The 22620-nt window shown below is 40.9% G+C and overlaps 1 protein-coding gene and 1 long non-coding RNA gene across 3 annotated transcripts in view; one reads left to right on the forward strand and one right to left on the reverse strand.

The window, feature by feature from the left end:
- The first annotated feature begins 473 nt into the window (after positions 1-473).
- The window catches only part of Ptp69D (Protein tyrosine phosphatase 69D), a 976604-nt gene continuing 954457 nt past the window's right edge, over positions 474-22620 (forward strand). The window contains exon 1 of one of the 2 annotated variants that reach the window (XM_068226166.1): positions 474-927. In XM_068226166.1, coding sequence (XP_068082267.1) covers positions 840-927 — 88 coding nt within the window. In that variant the 5' untranslated portion in view covers positions 474-839. The remainder of the gene's footprint in view (positions 928-22620) is intronic. The other variant, XM_068226167.1, reaches the window with a different exon arrangement.
- Positions 992-22326, reverse strand: LOC137498533 (uncharacterized). The gene is made up of 3 exons (XR_011017814.1): positions 22015-22326; positions 5870-5973; positions 992-1398 (listed from the first exon to the last, which is right to left on the reverse strand). It is a non-coding gene; the product is annotated as an uncharacterized lncRNA (long non-coding RNA).

A 22620-nucleotide genomic window follows, 5' to 3' on the forward strand; every position in this document is an offset into this window, starting at 1 on the left:
TACAATATTATGAAGCAGAATAATGCCGAGTACTGTGCCGCTTTTATAACACATCGCCATATTTTCATAAACTTTAACAGAGGGAAGTAGGCTTCGATAACAGTAAGATTAAATAAGTAATCATATTCATACACAAGTACACAAATACAAACACAAAGTAACAAATTATGTCAATCCTTATGTTGCAGCCTATATTGTTTTATGTTTCAACAATTACTTGAGCGCAAAAACAGTTAGCTGGGGCCAAATACAATATATATTGATACACCCAGCCTTGAGTCAACAGCGTGGGGAAGAGATTTGAGTCCGGATGCACATGTATTTCCAGTACGGGCATTGCGCTTACGACGGGCAAGTTTTGATATTTAACATTAAGAATTTCATATTTAGGTTCCGTATTAAAACAAGATTTCTTTGATGCAAGTTTTGATACATGCGATTTAAAAAAAAAAATTTTTTTTTTCGTTTCCTACTCCCTTTTTGCATCTCGGGTGGTGTTAAGTGGAATTCCATCATATTACTAGTGGCGGTCTCTGATGCTGTGAAGGGCGAACTATATGAATTACTTTTCTAAAAACATCTTGTACTTATTTGTACGGTGATCTACATTAGCTGTTAATCAATGAGTTGTACTTCAGTGGTCTGGAAGGGTTCAAATTTTGTTGTAATGTGGAGGTTGACATCTACGGAGTTGTCGTGTGTTTGAAGTTGGTGCGGTGTTGTTAACATTTGGAGTGGTTGATTATATTGCCTGTGTGTGGAATATGAAATACTGTTTTAATGCCTTGTTATAGAAAGCCATCGGACTTTCCGCAGAAGAAATATACCGGTTTCACGCCATGATTGGGAGTCAAGCCTCCGTATTATGTTTAGTGATTTTTTGCTGTGTTTGTTTACAGTCTGTCCTAATGCTTCTTGACGCAAGTGGTAAGTTGTGCGATATTTTATTACTCACTACACTTTCACTTCCGAAGTATATCTCCGTTTGAATTTGAAGTTAACCTGACAGTTGTGGCTGGTGTTTTTGAACTTCCTGTCAAATATTTCATAAATTTTCTTAAGAGAGGGAGTACGGTAGTCATTTCCTTGAAATGACGTGTTTTGAGTATGTTTATTAAGATAAAGTACAGAACTTGTTAGTCTTTAGTAGCAAAATTTTATAGATAGAAAACTTAAAAATTTATACTAGTCTGATTTACTACTGAAATTAAACTTACTTCTGTGAATTTTGTATATTATCTTTTTTTCCGTGGAATGTTATAGATGTGTAAGCCTATAAAGAAACTAATTTGGTTGACCTTATTCTTCATCTGTAGTAAAGATTGATTTCTGGAGATGCTTGACATGTCATGCTGCATTTGATAATCTTCCTGTTATCTGCAATGTTGAACCATGCATCTGTAGCAAAATATATGTAGTATTGGTTATAGTTTACTTAAGTTCAAAAGGAAGAGAGACAGTGTGAATGATAAAAGAATAGACCTAGGTCTATAGCGATAGAAGGAAGTAGAAACCCTAGAAGAAGCACATTCTGCCTCTGATAAATTTTACTCAAAATTTCAAACTTGGTGTGCATAGCTAAATGCTTGAATTATCTCATTCATGTGATGCTGTGGTATTTGAAGTAGGGGCATTTTAAGTGTATAAATTTAATACGAAGCGTGGTGTTGTACCGTAATGTGTGCATAGGTTTGATTGCTATCACTTGAACTATAATGATACTGCAGTGTTGATACTAGATCGTATGGAGGGCAAAAAAAGAAAACGGTGCTAAATAGCTTCAGACATCTGACATGGTATATTTTCACTTTTGTATGGAGTCTTAATTGTTCATGTAAATGACCCCAGTTTACCTTCAGAAAACCAGAAATATTTATAAGATTGAGTTAAACAGTTACCTCTTGTAATATATTCATTTTTGTTCTTTATGACAATTCTCATGCTCCCTTCCTACCTTGTTCGTGGGCTCCCATCTTTACCGTCCATGCGTCATGCTATGTCCTAATATTTGAAGTATGGTGTATAAATTTAATAAGAAGCATGGTGTTGCACTCTAACATATCTGCACAGATTTAATTGCCATTGTCCGAAAGACATAAGATGCTAAGTACGGCATTGATTGCCTCATTGAAGTCCTGTTCATGTTAACATATTCTGAAACTTCTCTCAAATAATTTTTTTGTTGGGTCTTAAGCATAATTTACAGTTATATCTCAGTTTTAAGAGACATTATGTTATGTTTTATAAAATACACTTTTAAAATTTGTCTGTCTTTCTATGTAGTGTTTGGACCATTATTTCTCCTAAGTCTTCTCAATTTCTCGTACACACTGGTGAGTTGTATTTTCTAATACTGGTCTACCCAAACCGAAAAAACCAAACCCCACGGCACTTAACGTCCTTGAAATGGCTCTTGCCTGCCCAGCGACCGCTGCTCAGCCCGAAGGCCTGCAGATTACGAGGGGCCGTGTGGTCAACACGACCCATCCTCTCGGCCGTTATTCTAGGCTTTCGAGACCGCAGCCGCCATCTCACCATCAGATAGCTCCTCAGTTGTAATCACATAGGCTGGGTGGACCTCGAACCAGCCCTAAGGTCAAGAGAAAAATCCCTGGCCTGGCCGGGAATCGAACCTGCGGCCTCCTGACGAGAGGCAAGCACGCTACCCCTACACCACGGGGCCGGCTTCTAATACTGGTCTGGGCATATTAAAATATAAACTACCAAGCATGTGGCTATGACCCGCTTCCGTGCTTTCCCATTTTCACACTAGGCAAATGCCGGGGCTTTTATTAAGGCCACAGTCGCTTCTTTCCCACTCCTATCTCTTTCCTATCCCATAGTCGCCATAAGACCTATCTATGTCGGTGCGACGTAAAGTGAATTGTAACAACAACAACAAATTATTTCAACTAGTGCTTTTCAATCAGCACATGATAAAAGTTCCAAATCAGTTTGAGGTATTGATCAAATTAAATGACATTAAAAGCATATGTAAGATTTTAACTTAATTCTTCTTCTTACCTAGTGTGTGTTCAATTACTTGGCATTGAGACTGTATGGAGAAGTATAGACACCACTTCTAACAAGCTCTTCAAGGATCAGTACAGTCCAAAATTGTTATCTTGGCATCTGTGAGGAATTCGAGAAAATCTAGAGCTTTGGATGGGAAATATAACCTACTTACTGCTGCTTCTCCTAGAGGGAGGGGTAGAGAGAGAGAGAGACAGATGTTGTTACATATATTTATCTTGTCGTCCAACCGTCTTTACATTTCTTATGTCAACAAATGTCTTAATTAGGCGTGAACAGTGTGTACGATTTGCTGTGTTGCTTTCTTATTGTTTTTTTTTTTTTTTTTTTTTTTTTTTTTTTTTTTTTTTTTTACAAGTTGCTTAACGTCGCACTGACACAGATAGGTCTCATTATTTATAAATTTCATTTCCATATTGTCTATATACAGATAGGTCTTACGGCGACGATGGGACAGGAAAGGGCTAGGAGTGGGAAGTAAGTGGCTGTGGCCTAAATTAAGGTACAGCCCCAGCATTTGGGAAACCACAGAAAACCATCTTCAGAGCTGCGGACAGTGGGGTTTGAACCCACTATCTCCCGAATACTGAACACTGGTCGCACTTAAACGACTGCAGCTATCGAGCTCGGTTTTCTTACTGTTTGTCAGCTCTTCAAAGTTGGTTTAAAAGCTTTGAGGACTGCTTATATCCTTAAATGTATATTTGATTTAGTACAATAATAATGAAATGGCGTATGGTTTTTAGAGCTGGGAGTGTCCGAGGACAAGTTCGGCTCGCCAGATGCAGGTCTTTTTTGATTTGACTCCCGTAGGCGACCTGCGTGTCATGATGAGGATGAAATGATGATGCAGGCGACACATAGCCTACACCCAGCTCCCGTGCCAGCGAAATTAACAAATTAAGGTTAAAATTCCCGACCCTGCCGGGAATCAAACCCAGGACCCCTGTGACCAAAGGCCAGCACGCTGACCATTTAGCCATGGAGCCGGACATAATAATAATAATAATAATAATAATAATATAGCTTACAGTTTGCAAACCTTTGGAAATGCTGCCATTTAGGTTGGCTATATACTTCCTTTGCAGCTATCAGTAGCAGCCAAACTGAAAAGTCCTGTACAGTTTCGAAGACTGAGTAGGTAATGTTATTGGGTGCCAACAATTGAAGGGCTTGGTGAAAGAACCTGATAGCTCCATTTGAGTTCATTTTGAAGTTATCAAGCAAAACCAAATAGAAAAAATTCAGTATTTATTCCAGTAACCTTAAATTTGAAATATTCATAGAACAGGAGTATGGAACTAAAAGTGAAATTGTATCATACTAGAATTAGATGTAGGCTACCTAAAATATTTTACTTGTTGGATCTACCTGATTCTTTTACAACAAAAAACAATTACTAAAAATTTTATTTTTCAATCAAATATACTGAATTTGTTGCCATATTCTGTAGTATTTGACCAGAGAAAGATATTATGTATCAAAATACACCCAGACTGATGAAAATGAGAATATTCAAGAAGAAACAACTGTTAAAAAACATGAAAGGTTTCACACTCACAAATCCTTAAATATAAAATTTGCAGTAAGTTTTACTTGATTATAAGCATGTTATACTTCTCTTGCACAGCTTCTCATGCCTCGCTCATCATCTGAGTTGGACAAATTGTTACCCTGTGGTAACTGGAGTATCGTAAAATCACATGTCGGATGGAAGTATGTGTTGTGTTGCCAACTTCATCACATTGTGAAATTAGGCTGCTTTGATTGGAAGGGCACACTTACGAGGATGTTCAGAATTGAATGAAGGGGGAAGTGCACAAACTATGGTATTTTGTAACTCCAGCGTGTGCCTCCTTGATCCACCAGACAGATGATAAAGGTAGCTGCTTTTAGTCTGCAGCTGTGTGGTGGCTCTCTGAAGCAATCTGGTTCTTTCACCAAATGGAAGGTATTTTTTTCTTTCTTTCAGGATCAATATGTAACTCATTTTGGTAAAAGAATGTAGCCACCTGATTCTTTCTCCTAGCCTCGTATGTGACATGGAATGTTAGACATTTTTGTCTGTCCTTTAAAAAATCTACTGCATGAGCAGGAATGAAATCTGCAAGCTTAAGTTGGACATTCTGCGTTTGATTAACTGAAGGAGCTGGTTATTTGGTACTTACATTTAACTGTTAACGGAAACCTTAGTTTTTGTTTTACACTATATTACTCTTCAATACGGATTAATATTAAATTTATTACCTATGACTGTTAATGGCCAAATGGTTCTTCATATAAATGTCAAATTGAAGGAGTTAATGTAGGAAATATGTATCGAAAGCCAGAAAAATTAATTTGATTTCACTTAATGGGCTGGGCTGAATGGCTCAGATGGTAGAGCTCTGACTTTCTGAGCCCAAGGTGGTGGGTTGAAACACGACTTAGTCCAGTGGTGTTTCTTTCCCTCCAAAATATTAACAGTGCCCAAACACAACAGGAAGTGGTGATAACTCAGTAGTTACGACAAAACTAAAAGTACCCTTCGCTGTGATGAATTGGAAACCAGAAAAACAAAAAAGGAAAAACCTACATTGTGTCCAAAGTTTCCCCATTTGATGGTATGTTGCCTGCTGACTAAACTCTAATACGGGCTACAAATCAATTCAAGACATACTGTAGGCCTACTTCCAAATGTACAATAGAATCTGCAGCAGCAATGAAATGTAAACTTGAAGTAACTGATTACAAAATTTAACAGATGTACAGATTCACTAGAAGTAATTATTAATGCACTAATCCAGAAACTCAACAGAATCAACCCATGATAAAATGTCAACAAAGAAATACTTACCAGAAAATTGATGAAGATGCACCACATTATCTTGTGAAAAGTCAAAATGGACAAGTTACACTCCAGTAATTCCAGAAAATGCCAGTAGAGTTCCATTCCAATTTCTGAAATAATTGAGCCTCAGTGAAAATGAACTGTACTTCAAGTCTTTAATGGAGTATATGCCAACGAAACAAAAGAGGGATATGCTGATGATAGAAGACAAGGCACTTCAAGGAATTGTTTCTACAAACATTCTGTCTGTTTGAATGGTGTGTTCATAATTGGTCAATGACTTCTAAGGATGGAATTCTTAATAAGACGCACACACCAAGTATACTGAGAAGAATTCCAATAAGGTGTTTACGATTAGGTTCCTGAAGGATCTCCCAAAAGTTCTGGCTCATTTTTGCAGAAAGAACACCACAAAGTTGTATCTTGAAACAGTTATTTAATAGCAAGCAACGACTATTTGAATGGATAAAAACCATAATGGTATAAGTGACATTTCTTAAAAAAAAGTTAGTTAAGTGCAGGATGTAACTCCGGGAGGAAGCATCTTTTCACCAGCAATGAGATACAAGTGATAGTGGTAATATTCTGCGCTCCAGTGATGGGTGGTATAACTACAAATAGCATGCTTTATATGAGTGTTAAGATGTTTAAATGCCTTTTTCTCTGAATGGTTTTCATCCATCCATTCATTTGACATTGACAGAAAGAAATGCAATATCTGTTGGAAGGAAACCATTGAGCCTTCCTTTGTTTTATATCTTAGTAGACCAAGAGAATACTGCTTTCCACTAACCAATAAAGGATCAGTATGATGTATGCTGTTCTTACCAAGCAAGAGGGTTAGTAGAAGAATAATGGAAAAACAACATTCTTGTAAGGTAAGAAAAGAATGGATAAGGAACTCAAAAATGAAGACGGAAGATACGAAAGTGCTTCCAGTGGACCTACTGTCCGTCATATTGTGTCCTAACGTAAAGACTTGTGCTTTGTATTATAAGACAAAGCTGTATGTGCACGATTACACAATTTTATGATACATCCTCCAGCCGTTCGACTTGTTACCATTGGGCCGAGTGTGAAGGTGAACTACTTGGGTCAAATTTTCCTTCTTGCTTGATTGACTGTTTGAATTCAAATTGTATGAATGCTAAAAAAGTAAGAACTTACAGTGACAGCTTTGGACATCAAAAGAAAAACACTGTGCTTGCAAATGCTTTACTTAAATTTGCAGTGAAAATTGGATTTATTTTAATGTCCACCAATTTTTGTTAGACAGAACAAAAAATTTGCATTGCTTGTTGGTTCAAACTAAACCATTGACACCATGAATGGCATACCACAAGTTTTGTCACTACCTATCCATTTGATAAGATTAGGATAAAACCTTATACATCGCACACGAGGAGACCATTCTGTATCTTCATTATCAACAGGACAGCTAAAATAACTGAAATATTTTGGCTTGAAGTTTTTGTCAAAGATTGATGCTGTCTGTTGTAGAGTTAACTCCCCTCACTTGTAAAAGGAATTGTTTGACGTATTTTCTCAAGGATGACGCGATTTCCCTCAATGCAGAGAAAATAAAATAACAGATCACAATAGCCACTTAAAACCACTTTTCACATAGACTACAAGGCAAAAACATGAACTGAACCTAAAATGGGAATGTTTATAAAGGAACATGCTGGTCTGGCACCTAGAGCACTACAGCAATAAATCACTTATCCCTTCACACTTCGCAAGTTCACACATACTATAAACTACAGTAGGTTGTTATAACAAGATCTAGATCCTAAATAATTGAAAAGAGAGGAACTGGTTTTAGAGAATATCTTGAGCATTTATAAAGGTCCATTTTCACTAACTCTATCTTTGTTTTTTAAAAGATAATTTCACTATTTACAAGAAAATGGTGGGTGATGGAACTTTTTCATGCTCAATCTTCATTAATAGCTCATAAATCTTGACTTAGTGTGCTCATTTTCACCTATGTGACAACAAGCCTCATTGACTAAGCGTTATCTATGTTTGTGAACAAATCATATTTCAAGCAATTACACTGTGCTTCTGCTGAAAATAAGATTTCTAGATAGTATCTAATAATTCCTAATTCTAAAATTCTTAACTCCATGTTTGATAATATTATACTTTTTTCCTTGAAATATTTCTTAACCTTTTGACCGCCAGCCTCATACGCGGTGTTTATGTCCCATACAGCCAAGGCTTAATGAGCACTTTTTACTTTGAGTAAATTATTTGTAATAACTTCTGTTAAATTTATGTAAATTGGATGGGCAATATTTTTGTTTTGAAGGTAATGCTTCAGGCATTTTGTTGATGTAAATAAATTTACCTTTATTTTATCAATTTTTATTTTATGAAGTGATAATTCAAATAAATATTTCCTTTCTTTGAAAAAGAAGTATTTCATGATTAAAAAATTGTTAAGAAAAACATTTTTACTATCAAAAGCTGCATTATTTTAGAGAGGTGGTGTTTCCTATGCTACATATAAAAAAACAGAGCCTTATGTACAGTCTTACAGTTACAGTACTATTATTATTATTATTATTATTATTATTATTATTATTATTATTATTATTATTATTATTATTATTACTATTACTACTACTACTACTACTACTGCTACTACTACTACTACTACATTAACGTGAAATTTTCTAATCTTACATTATATGTAAATGCTGTAGTTCCTGGTTCGTTTTAAGTAAAAAATGATTACTGTCTATTTCACACAGATTTAACACTCAAAAATTCACTCTTTGCATTAAAAATATGATACAACAACTATTTACTAATATTTACAAATGTTTATGACGTGTTCTCGCAAATGTGCTTAAGGAGGCACAAAGGCTGTACACCCTTCTTACACTGTTTACAAATGTATCTGGTCTTTCTTCCATTTACCACCTTGACTAGTACTGATCTTTCTGAATATGGAGCAGTTGCGTTCTTTTTTTTTTTTTTTCCTCGGTAAAATAGTAAGGGGTTTGTTACCAGCCCGCGGGAGCTGAATTGCCACTTGGCAGCAAGTTCTTCAACTAAACTTGTTGTATATAGTCTTATTTAATCCAATACTAGTCCAAAACATGTATTATACATTATTAAAACGAATAAATAACTTGGAAAGTACTTTTTCTGGAACGTCCGCTCGGACGTTGGCGGTTAAAAGGTTAATAAAATATGTTACAGTATAATTAAAGGCCGTAAAATTTGCAATAACAATATCAGACTCATCTTGTTGGGACAAAGGAATGTTTTTTACTTAGGAGGTAACGCTTCTTAGCAGTCGAGAAGGGTACCGATAAGCCACTTCTTATTTATTGGGGATACTTGTACCACAAGAGCCTCCGTGGCTCAGACGGCAGCGCATCGGCCTCTCACCGCTGGATACCGTGGTTCAAATCCCGGTCACTCCATGTGAGATTTGTGCTGGACAAAGCGGAGGCGAGACAGGTTTTTCTCCGGGTACTCCGGTTTTCCCTGTCATCTTTCATTCCAGCAACACTCTCCATTCTCATTTCATAGCATCTATCAGCCATTATTGAAATCACTTTGGGAGTGGTGACCCCATCGTACCAATAGCCCATAATATGATTCATTCATTACATCCCTGACCCGGTCAATGACTGGAAAACAGGTTGTAGGTTTTCATTTTTCATACTTGTACCACAATCACAATACAACAAAAATAAAACAAAAAATTACTGTTAGTGTAGCAGAATAATATTTTTAAATGTTTATGATTACCAGCAGCAGTCTTGACAAGAGATGGTACAGATGATTATCTGATTCTAGCTGATAGAGCAGGCATTGAGGTTGAACGAACTTTAAACCACATTAAGTCTAGGTCGATAGCTTTGTCTAGTTAAAGTTCATCAGCTATGTTGGCTACAACATTTAGGAGTCCCCTAGAAAAGACTATTCAGTGAAGAACTGTAAAGAAAATGATGAATCGTTCACAATTCCGTGAACCCCCCTCGGAATCTCCACACACTCATATCTTGATGTAACCTCGCCTTATGATCTCGCGCTTCGAGGTAAGCTTTTCCTGCTCTTCGATTCAGGGCCGGATGATGAAAATAGGATCATAATGTTGGCATGTGATGATGTCCTTAGAATTTTGATTCGTTATGATTAGGGGGCGGATTTCTATGACCTAAAAATGTATAAAATTTGTATGCATTTATGATGTATAAAATTTAAAATATGACCAAAAGAATAGCAACTAAATTACATACAGAAATACTTTTGTTACAATTGCTACAGGTTGCAAATTGATGATGCTTGTTGTTGAAAGGGCCTCGCATCGTGGTCATTGGCCCAATTAATGAAGAGTTGAAATAGTTTTAATTTTTCAAAATACTCAACCCAAAAATCAACTATAATGCTGAATAGTTCATGAATTCATTAAGGTTACACTGCATACTCCTAGCCAAGGGCGGACTCTGTGGAAGACATAAACACTACAGTTACTTTCACTGTTCACTATTCATTCAGTTTTACGTTATACACAAAGTACAGTATGTGTTCTTCGAATGAAGCTTTCATACCTTAACTAGTCTCGATTATCAGGATTGTTGCCGTTTATGACCACATGCATCTTAAGGTTGTTGAATGAGAATCCTCTCCTGTTGTCACTGAGTATCATCTTGTAGCAAGAAAAACTTCAACATGACATGACATAATGGGAATGTACTTGAGTAGAATTAAATGATATGGAGAACATTCCACAATTCCTTGCCTGCTGATAGTTTTTATTTTGACTTTTTAAATGGTGACTATAATGGACTAAATTATTATCTGTCACAGTTCAGCTGGAAGGTGGTTTCAAAATGTATCAATTGATAAAGCAGTAGGAACCTTCTATTCAGTACTACATTATAGCATCAAAATTTACATCCCTATACGGAATTTTAAACCTCCCAAATTTCCAAAGTTGTTTAATTATAAATTGAAGTTACTGATTATTGAAAAGAAGAAAGCACACAAGCAATACAAAATATCAGGTCTCAATAGTGATTATCAGCATTTCTAGAAATTAAGAAATGAATGCAAGTGTGAATCTAAATCTTGCTATACAATGTATGTCTCCAACTGTGAACGAAGTATTACTTCCAATCCACAGAAATTCTGGCAATATCGAAGTTCTAAAAGGTCGTGTAATAATATTCCTTCAACAATGCATCTTAATGAAGTTACAGCAGATACTGGAGAAAATATTGTCAATCTTTCTGCTAACCACTTTTCATGTGTTTATTCTTCTTATCAGAATAGTAGTAGTATGTCATATGATTATCCTTTCTCTGTCAATCTGCCAGTTATAAACATTAGTAAGGCAGAAATTTACAACAAACTGATATCTCTGGAATTAAAGAAAACTGTAAGACCTGATGGTGTTTCAGCTTACGTGCTCAAGTACTGCTCATTTATTTTATGTGAAGCACTCTTTTATCTGTTCAACTTATCATTAAACCAAGGCGTTTTTCCAGTGGAATGGAAGAAAGGATTTGTTAGTCCAGTTTTCAAAAATGGTGATAAAACTGACATAAAGCAATATTAGACCAGTCATAATTTCTTCTCATATTTCCAAAATTTTTGACTCAATAATTCTTGACAAAATCACACCTCTCTTTAGAAACATCATCATTGATGAGCAACATGGATTCTTTTCAGGACGGTCAACCTGTAGCAATCTTCTTTTATTCTATCAGTTCCTCTTGGATGCAATAGAGAACCACTCCCAAGTGGACTGCATTTATACAGAATTCTCAAAAGCTTTTGACACGTCAAGCACAATATCTTGCTGCAAACACTAACGGGCTACGGAATTAATGGGCCTCTCCTCTCATGGTTTGAATTGTATCTTAAAAATCGCCTCCAGATTGTTAAAATAAGGAATCATTTTTCTGCACCTGTTATTGTTACCAGTGGAGTTCCTCAAGGGTCTCACCTTGTGGCCTTACTTTTTACTCTCTACATAAATGACATTAAAAATATACTTAAGAATTCTGAATTGCTTTTGTTTGCTGATGATTCAAATTTTTTTATGCAAGTTAATAGTCCACTTCATTGTTTAAAACTTCAAGAAGATTTACATCATCTGGAAAAGTACTGTATTCAAAATGGGTTGAAACTTAATCATGAGAAATGTTAAATTATATCGATTTTTAAAAACAATAAGAAAATATCATTTCAGTACAAATTTAGTAATAAGAACATTCTAACTCCTGTTTCACAAGTTAATGACCTTGGTGTTTAATTCAGTTATAACGTATCGTTTAGTGAACATATTGAAAATATTTGTAAGAAAGCATTTCAAAGATTGGGTTGCATTACTAGATATTCTAGAGAATTTTCAAACTTAGCTACCTATCGATTGCTGTATGTATTGTAACAAGGGAGGGGGGGGGGGGGTAGTATGATCAATTAACACTAGACTGGTAGCTTCAATACTAAGATTTATTAGCTACACACTAAACTACACAAGACTACCCACAACTTTTGCTCATAACACAGACTTACGCAGTTCGCGCGCTCTCTCTCCCTTTGTTTCTCACGTGTTCTCACACTACACAGTTTTACACTCACACACAAGGTCCCGCATCGCACGTCTACACGTTCTCTCCTTCGCCGACAGTCCGCACTGTAGCACACTAGTCCGATAATCATGGATCACGGCAGTTCACATACCTCACTACACTGGCAGTCGCTCACGACTGAACCACACCAACTTCTAACTCTCACTAACTCCGGGCAGGTCATTCCTCTCTTATGTACCTGCGCTTGCTCTTCTAGAATCGTCCGGATGCTGGATGGATCCAGGAACATCGCGAGATGGAACACTCCAGATTAATCGTGGAGTCATTTCCATACTCCTCTGCTACAGGACCGCGAGCAGAAGCGAGTGGGGCTTGCCTAGTCTTAAGCGCTGCTAGTGATTGGCGCAGTTGAAGCATAAGGGGTGGGTCTATACCGTGCTGGGCCGGGCCCACTGCCAGTTGACGTGGCGGACGCTATGACCATTACACTGCCCCCTCCTCAAGGCTGCTCGTTCCTAGCTGCTCCACGATACGGTGCCAAGCGATCCAGGTGAACAACCATCTTCCCTCGGGGAGGCCGCCGGATTCGGTAGACGACATCGTTGATCCTGGCAATAATTTCGTGTGGCTTTTTCTAGCCGGGTGCAGCCCTTGTAAGGCAGACCCTCCGATGAGGGTGATTGATCCTGGTGACGATTGTATATGGGCCTTCCCATTGTGGCTGCAGTTTCGGTGACTTCCTTTCGTCCACACCGGACGGTACAGCCACACTCTGTCATCTTCTTGGAAACCCGCAGAGTTTGCGAGCATGTCGTAGCGGGCTTTCATCCTGTCACTGGCTACCCTTAGATGATGTCGGTCATAATCGTGGATGTCGTTGAGCCGATCCACCAACTCCCATGCATAGTCTGTCGCTGGTTGCTGCTGGTCTGGTGCAGAGCCGAACATTAGATCGCATGGCAGGCAGAGCTCCCTTCCGAAGACCATGTTGGCAGGTGTCATGCCCATCGTCTCATGGGTGGACGCTCGATAGGCCATCAAGAAGAAGGGGACCCTCTCGTCCCAGTCCTTCTGGTGCGCCCGAAACCACCTTCCTGAGGTGCTTTTCGGCGGTTTTCACAAAACGCTCCACCTTACCATCTGACTGAGGGTGGAGAGGCGTCGTACGTGTCTTCCGCACTCCTAAGCATTGCGGAACCTCTTGCATCAACCTGGACTCAAAAGTTTCTGCCTCGGTCACTATGAAGTTCCCTCGGGACACCGAATCAACAGAAGTAGTTCTTGACCAAGACATCTGCCACTGTCGATGCCTCTTGGTTCGGGATGGCGTAGACCTATGTCTCAAGTATTATTACAATATTATAAGTCCACCTGTTCAATACAATACAATATGATCCACTATTTCATATGGTCAAATGTTTTTTATACATAATACATAAAAGTCAAAGGTACATGTTTCACCCTCCTTAGGGGCATCATCAGCCTATATCAATCTTAAAATAATACATATACTTATAAATTATAGGTTAAAATGTTGAAAAATGGTTTCGTAAAACATTATACAATAACATCTAAAACAACGATAATGCACCAAAGTATGTTAAAAGAGAGTGAAATTAACAGTTTGAAGATTAAAACGTGATTAAACATGAGATTTTGAGAGTCTAAAACTAAAATGGATCCATATTTTTATAATATCATTAAGACTGTGAAAGCCTTGAGTATAAAAGCAATCATCAAAGGGGGATGTTTCTTCAATTCCCAAGTTGAATCCAAGGTGGTAAAATCACTTTCAGTTATTTAAAACGGAAGTGTGAAAGTAATAAACAAGTTTAAAATGTATATGATTGGGATATCTGAAAGTCAAGAAGAAAATGGAACTTCTGTAGAGGCGATGCTTGTGATAAAACGTATGTCAAAGCTAGCGGAGTTCGGAAATTATGGGAGTCGAATGGATCTAAAAGATAGTCAAGTTGATATATAATTCCGTTGAAACATATGTTGGAAGAAATGTTCAGGATTTTCTGAAACAAAATGTAGAAGAAAGTGTGTTAATAATACCGTACTGTACAAGAGACTTCCCGTACGTCAAAGATGGCTAATGCGGTACTTACTCGTACGGAGCGTATTAAGTACGTCAGGTTGTTACAGCAACGCTAGCTTGACTGGGTTTTCGACTTCTAGTATATTAAGATTGATATAGGCTGATGATGCCCCTAAGGAGGGTGAAACATGCACCTTTGACTTTTATGTATTATGTATAAAAAACATTTGACCATATGAAATAGTGGATCATATTGTATTGTATTGAACAGGTGGACTTATAATATTGTAATAATACTTGAGACATACGTCAACTTCAATACGGAACCAAAATGAGAATAGTCACTTGTAACATGGCGTAGACCTCCGGCCACTTTATGAAGTAGTCCATAGCCAGGAGTAGATAACGGTTCCCAGCGTCAGATTCGGGGAATGGTCCAGCGACATCAATGGTGATCCTCTCGAATGGTGCTCCAACGTTGTACTGCATCATTTGGCCCCTACTCCAGGTACGTGGACCCCGACTTGCCGTGCAGGTGTCACACAGCTGGAACATCCTCTCAACATCGTTCCTCAAGTGCACCCAGTAGTAACGCTGTCGGACACGATCTAGTGTCTTATTCACTCCCAAGTGGCCGGCAGTAGTGTCCGCTTGCAACTCGCTCAGCACCTCTTTTCTCATGCTCCTGGGGATTATCAGCTGTGCAATGTGCTTCTTTCCGTCGGTTGATTCCCACGTGCGGGTAAGTACCCCGTCACTAACCGTGGGAGACGACCACTGGGCCCAGTACGCCTTATAGGTTGGACTGCGTTCGGCGATGTCTTTCCATTCCGGCCTCTGCCCCGACTCTACTTCTCGTAAGATCAGCCCGATGTCGTCGTCCCTCAGCTGCTCCCTCCTGAGGGCATCTCGAGCCCATCCTTCAGCAGCGGTGGCCCTCACGGCCCGGACGTCCACGATGCCTGCCTGTCTCTCCACTTTCTGGCAGTGTGTACAGTTCGCAGGGCACGGCCTTCTCGATAGAGCGTCGGCGTTGCAGTGCTTCCTTCCTTGTCGATGCTCGGTGGTGAAGTTGTACTCCTGAAGGCGTTGTACCCAGCGAGCTGTCTGACCTTCCAGGTTTCTGAAGCAGAGGAGCCAGGTCAATGCGGAGTGGTCGGTGCGCAGGCAGAAAGGCTGCCCCTACGGATATTTGTGGAAGTGCTCCAAGGTCTTCACGATGGCAAGCACTTCTTGACACGTCATGCAGTAATTTCTCTCATCTTTTGACAATGTCTTGCTGAAATAGGCGATCACCTTCTCCTGGCCGTCTTGCGCTTGTGACAGTACCCCACCAATTCCCACGTCACTGGTGTCGGTATTGACGATGAACTTCTCCCCCAGCTTGGGATATCCGAGGGTGGGTGCAGTACACAGCGACTCCTTCAGCTTCCGGAACGCAGCTTCCGCCTCGTTTGACCATTGGAAAGACCTCCTCGGTGAGCCGTGTAAGCAGCTTTGATATGTCTGCGTAGCCAGCTATAAATCTGCGGTAATACTTGCAAAGGCCGAGAAAACTCCTTAGTTCTCGCTTGTCCTTCGGCACCGGCCAGTCCCTGACAGCTTCTAACTTCTCCGGATCCGTGGCTACTCCCTCCCATGACTCGATTTGGCCCAGGTAGCGGACCTCCTTCTGGAACAGCTGGCATTTTCCGGGATTTAACTTTAGGTGAGCCCCACGTTGCCTCTCAAACACTTTCCGGAGGTTCTCCACGTGCGTCCCACAATAATTATGTCATTCAGGTACACGAGGCAAGCATTGTGTGTTAGCCCTCTCAGCACGGCCTCCATCAGTCGCTCGAAAGTTGCCGGCGCGTTGCAGAGACCAAAGGGCATCACGGTGAACTGGTAGAGCCCTTGGCCGGTTGATAACGCAGTCTTCTCCTTGTCTTCCGGATGGAGCGCTAGTTGCCAGTATCCCGACTTCAGGTCCAAAGTCGAAAACCACTGGGATCCAGATAGTGCGTCCAGGGTGTCGTCTATCCGCGGTAACGGGAAGCAGTCCTTCGTGACGTCGTTCAACTTCCGGTAATCGACGCAGAAACGGAGTTCACCGTTCTTTTTCTTCACCAGGACGACTGGCGATGACCACGGGCTGTTCAACTCCACGATGACTCCCCACTGCTTCATGTCATCTAGCATCTGGTCGATTTTCAACTTCTTTGCCAGGGGTACTCTACGAGGTGGCTGTCGGATTGGAGCGGCGTTGCCGGTGTTAATGCGATGGCACACTCTGTCCGTCTTTCCGTAGTCACCTCCGGTAGCAGTGAAAATGTCCTGAAATTCATGGATTGGTTCCTTAACCTCACTGAGCAGTCTCGCCTCTAAATGTTTCCGGGCGTCGGATATAATCTTCCGGAGCTTATCCAATCCTTCGCCTCCTTCCAGGGTCTGTGCGTCTTCGCCGTCCACTGGCACGACGCACGTGACTGGTTCACAAGTCCCAAGCTCGGTCCCGCTGGGTACCCTCTGCTCCCGTGACGTCGAATTCAATATTCGTACCGGAACGAGCGTCCTGGCCAGGTAGAGTCCTTGGCCGGTGGTTGGCGAACTGGGTTCCTCAAGCACGCTGTCCCCTTGTATGGGTTCCTCTAACCGTACGATATCCATCACCTCGCTGTTGGCTGGTATCACTTCGTCGCTGGCCAACGTTAACCGCACTACTCAAGGTTGCGTCCCTGGGCGTCGCAGCATGACCTCTTCTTTGCCGAGCCACAATACACGTCGTCCCACGTCGACAGTCACCTCGTATTTCCGTAGCGCTTCTAGGCCCAGGATGACCTCATCCGCGATGGCGGTGACGAAGGCCCAGACTCGTAGGCGTCGCCCCAGCGTCAGTTGAAGTAGCGCCTCCTTCAAGATGGATGGTGTCTCCTGAGGCCATCGCTGCAGATAAGGGTGGTGGCGTTCCCTCTCTGGCTGTCGCTCAGCTATGTCCGGCCTGGCGATGGTCAATGCTGCCCCCCGTGTCTATCGTGACTCGGCACGGCCTGTCTCCGAGCCACCTGCCGGCGATCAAGCTGTCGTCACTCCGCTCGGTGACCACATTTAGCGTGAAACGAGGGGACGGTAGTGACGGTGCCGACGAGCCCCTCTCCTTGTCGGCCCTTACTCGTTTCCCTGATCAGGGGCTGCCTCCATTCGGCAGTTCCTCCGCCGGTGGCCACGCTTGCCGCAATTCCAACAGGTGATCTCGGTGCGTCGGAGTCTCAGCGGCAGCGTGCGTTGTCCTCCCGTAACAGCGCGAGTCTCCGGCGCGTCCTCGCTTCTCACGCCTCGTATTCTTGGTGACGGTGCCGCTGTTCCCTTCACTGCCTCCACACTCAGGGCTAACGTCAGGGTCTCTCTGAGGTCATGCTCCACGCTGAGCATCTGCTTTTGACGGATCTCAGCATCGCGGAGCCCATCACTGAATGTATAGGCTGCCTCCCACTGAATGTGGTCCAGAGGCAGCCCATCCAGAGCCTTGTGGGCTAGCTGCTCCATATCTTGCGCGAATTCTTGCAGCGTCTCATTAGCGCGCTGGGTCCTCTTCCTTAGCTGGACTCGGTAGGCGGCTGCCAGCTGGTGGTCACCGTATCGGCTGTCGAGCACTCTAACGATCTCGTCGTAAGTGGCACCCGCCTGAAGGCTGTGTAGTACTTCCGCTGCTGGTCCTTGCAGTCCGGCGATTAGGTACACGGCCCTTTTCTGCGATGTCCAACCGTTGTGCCCGCACACGGTCTCAAATTGGGCCCCGGAAAGTCCGCCAAGATGTTGTCCCGTCGAAGCGCGGAGTTTTACTTTCCCGGCGCTGGAGCCGCTGTCGCTGCAGGTGGTCCTAGCACGAGTCTCCATGGCTGTCACTCTCGTACGCAGGGCACTTACTTCTTCTTTCAGGTCTCGAACTCCTGACTCCACAACCTGCGGTATTTCTTTGATCTGTTTTCCAACCAGTTCCTGTACGTCCTGTGTAATGTCACTCTTTAATTTTCTTTCGAGAGAGCGAATTTCGTGTTCTAATTTACCTTGTCCACCATTAAGTTCATTTAATTCCAGTTTCAGTTCGCTCTTGATTTCGTCCTGTTTGGATGAGAGTTCGGTGAACTTACTGAGGAGAGCCTGAAACTGTTCGCTATCCATTTTACGATTCACTAGAAATTCCTAGTTACGAAATTACTGCTACCAGTCGATCCTGATTCTGACACCAGTTGTAATGAGTTGACGGGGTAGTAGGATCAATTAACACTAGACTGGTAGCTTCAATACTACGATTTATTAGCTACGCACTAAACTACACAAGACTACACACAACTTTTGCTCATATTACACACTTACGCAGTTCGTGCGCTCTCTCTCCCTTCGTTTCTCACTTGTTCTCACACTACACAGTTTTACACTCACACGCAAGGTCCCGCGTCGCATGGCTACATGTTCTCTCCTTCGCCGACAGTCCGCACTGTAGCACACTAGTCCGATAATCACGGCAGTTCACATACTTCACTCCACTGGCAGTCGCTCACGACTGAACGTACCAACTTCTAACTCTCACTAACTCCAGGCAGGTCATTCCTCTCTTATATACCTGCGCTGGCTCTTCTAGAATCGTCCGGATGCTGGATAGATCCAGGAACATTGCGAGATGGAACATTCCAGATTAATCGTGGAGTCATTTCCATACTCCTCTGCTACAGGACCGCGAGCGGAAGCGAGTGGGGCTTGCCTAGCCTTAAGTGCTGCTAGTGATTGGCGCAGTTGAAGTATAAGGAGTGGGTCTATACGGTGCCGGGCCGGGCCCACTGCCAGTTGATATGCCGGACGCTATGACCATTACAGTATCTATGGTACGCCCCATACTAGAATACTGTACACCTGTTTGGAACCCTTCTCATCAGACCTCTCTCCATAGATTAGATTCAGTACAACATAAATTTCTTCGTCTATATTCATTTAGAGCAGCATTCTCATATGATAATGTTGATTATACATCCCTACAACAGTCCTTAAATCTGCATAGCCTGTCGCAACGCCGTGAATTATTGGATACACTTTTCATTTTTAAATTGCTTTATTCCTTGGTGAATTGTCCAAAACTCCTTGCAAAAATTAACGTACATGTACCAGACAGACGCCCAAGGTTCAAGAATACATTGTCTACAAATTGGCATAGAACTAACTATGCGTTCAGTTAGCCAATTGAACGAATGTCAAGATCTCTAAACAAAGTGGATATTGATATATTTAACTGATCATTGTCAAAATTTAGAAATCACTTACATAACCTCCAGAATTGCCTATTACTTTCCTGTGCTCACTTGTAATATAAGCTGTGTATATATCTGTACATATTTTTCTACTTATACTCCATACTTTCTTTTTAGTGTGTTTTGTTTTGTTTATTCTTCTCTACTGTTATGTAAAATGGTATTACCGTTAATAAAGTATTATTATTATTATTATTATTATTATTATTATTATTATTATTCCTGGAAATCTGCAAATGAAGGGTTCATACAGAGGATTTCACTAAGTCCATGTAGGTACACAAGTCCACTGTTTTTTTTCTAAGTACCTACATTTTCTAATTTTCTAGACACCCTAGATGCCTACTGTTCCGTTCACATGCTTTAATTCCTGTTCTATGCACTTGACAAGATCCACATCCAATGTATCGTTTAGTTCTGCACCTGAATCTTCCATTTGCATGATTGCTCCAGACAAAGAATTAAAATTGGACTTTTTGTAGGCCAGGTCTACTTTTAATGTAGCGCTTGAAAATAAATCTTGAGTCGTTTTTCGGAGACTATTCTCCAGGATCAGAAGAATTTACGATCTTCTCCATGACATCTAAGTTGCTGCAATAGTACACTGCGGCATCAAGCCAAGTCCCCCAACATGTTATAATTGGCTGGGGTGGAAGGGGAAATGAAGGTGCTTCTCGAAATTTCTGAACGAGAAGTGGAGCTTTGAGAAACACTTTCTTGCAGTTGGATATTAATTTATCTATGTCAGGGTAGCTACTTTGAAATTTTTCAGCTACACTATGCAAGGTATGTGCAAGTCATGTCACATGTATCATTTTTGGTTATAGCATTTTAAGTCCCTTGGTTGCCTTCATTATGTACATATGGAGCAGCATTACTTACAGATAGAAAGATGTGATCTTTCTTTGGCCCGCTTGGCTATAACACATTCATTGAATTGTTGGAGAGAAATGCAGTGGCGGAATGATTTGTCGTCTCTAGCACTTCATAGGTCAGGTGGTACGTATCTCCTGGCCGATGTTCTTTCAGCGAGCCAACAATCGCATTTGTGGTAAAAATTCAGCCCTCGATACATATCATTTGTAACATTCTAGTGAAGTAGAAATTAAAGAAATCTTATTTGGATTGAGTGTCAAAGGGGAGATGTGTTCATAGTGATGTCTGGAAAACCACCATCCCGACCCCAGGAGTACATTTATTTTTATAACCTGACAAAGAGCATTACACGCCATTTTTATTGCTGAAGTAGAAACTTGCATACCTATTGGTCAACGGAAGTTGCCACGTGATGTCATTGTGGTGAATGATTTTACTTTTATTACATTATCAACCCCAGCAGATTAAGAGGACAAGTAAATGAAACATACGAAGGAAACAATGTAGATTACAGAACAGCAGTAATGTTATATGAAACTTTCCTTAATGTAGAGGTTTGTACCAATCGTCTTTCTCACAGGACGCTTCTTTGGAGGAGGCTCTGCTATCATACTGATACCCTCAGCTGCCGTCGTTAGTACGTACAATGCTGAGATAAAATAGTTATACTGTAATAGTTGATATATAGCTTAAGCATACAAGTGGTAGAAGCAGCAGCACGATATAATCATAATAATAATTTATGGCAGAATTCGCGCAGTGAGAAGGAATTAAACCAAGAGAAAATTACAGGAACAAGAAAAATTACAAACTTAACAGAGTAAATAAGATATATATTTAGCAAATAATAAAATAGTAAACATTTCTCAACAAGTTTAGAAAGTCGCAGACAAGAGTTTGCTAGACAGTGAAATATATAGAGAAACTTCAGAAGACAAGAAAAATGTGCCACATTTACAATATAGATATTTAGAGATGCATCAAAACCGTATGAAGCATACAATGAAGAGCATAAAGGAAGCAACCTGAAAGAAGATGTGAAAAGAAGGGAAAGGGGAAAGGAAGTAGGGATCGAACTGGGGAAGGGACTCTCTTTGCCGGGTGTAGCTACTTTGCAGAATGTGTTATTATTATTATTATTATTATTATTATTATTATTATTATTATTATTGCAAAAAGTAGCATTAGTCCAAGGAAGCAGATAATCTGATATTCAAAATTCCATTGTCCATGGTACAGTTCGTGGTTGAAAAGTTTTAGTAGAAAATATGCCTTGCATATATTATTTTGATGCCGTAATAAGCTGGCGAAAGTAAAGTTCAACTGGGGCAGATGGCCCAATGAAGAATTTAATGTCAAAATAACATTATGATAAATCTTGCTCACCAGATAACCTGAAGAAATAACAGTCCAGATGGTAATGCCAATATAGAACGTAGTACAGTTGTTTGGGTGCTCCACCACTCCGAAACGAAGGCAGACTCAATTTTTAGAGCTGTGGAGCGAGATTATATAGCAGTACAGAAGCGTCCAGAAGAATAGAGAAGTTGAAAGCCAGCATATTCCAGAAACGTCATAATCACGTGTCCAATAGCGGTATGCACAAGCACACACACACAGGTGGAGAAGAAGATGACGTCAGAGTCACGTGATGAACAGAGTAGGCAGACGACAGGTGAGCATAGCAGAAGAGTGACTGAAGCAGCGGTGGCGTGATCGGAGAAAAACAGCCTGCGAAGGTAGGAAATATACGTAGCATTAGCGGAGATCGCAACATGCTAGAGGCATGAGGCCGCTTCACGGCATCTAACCCTTGCTTGTCTCCATTTCACTGGTCTTGTCCAGACCGTACTCTAACCTATCCAGACCAGTGATAGTGTCCAGCCCCTACTCCAACCAGTCCAGACGATTGGTCTTGTCCAGGCCCTACCCTAGACAGTCTAGACCAGTGGTCTTTTCCATAGGAAGCTAGAGGCCTAAGGCCGCTTTGCA

The sequence above is a fragment of the Anabrus simplex genome, chromosome 2 (assembly GCF_040414725.1).
Source record: "Anabrus simplex isolate iqAnaSimp1 chromosome 2, ASM4041472v1, whole genome shotgun sequence".
Classification (NCBI taxonomy): Eukaryota; Metazoa; Arthropoda; class Insecta; order Orthoptera; family Tettigoniidae; genus Anabrus; species Anabrus simplex.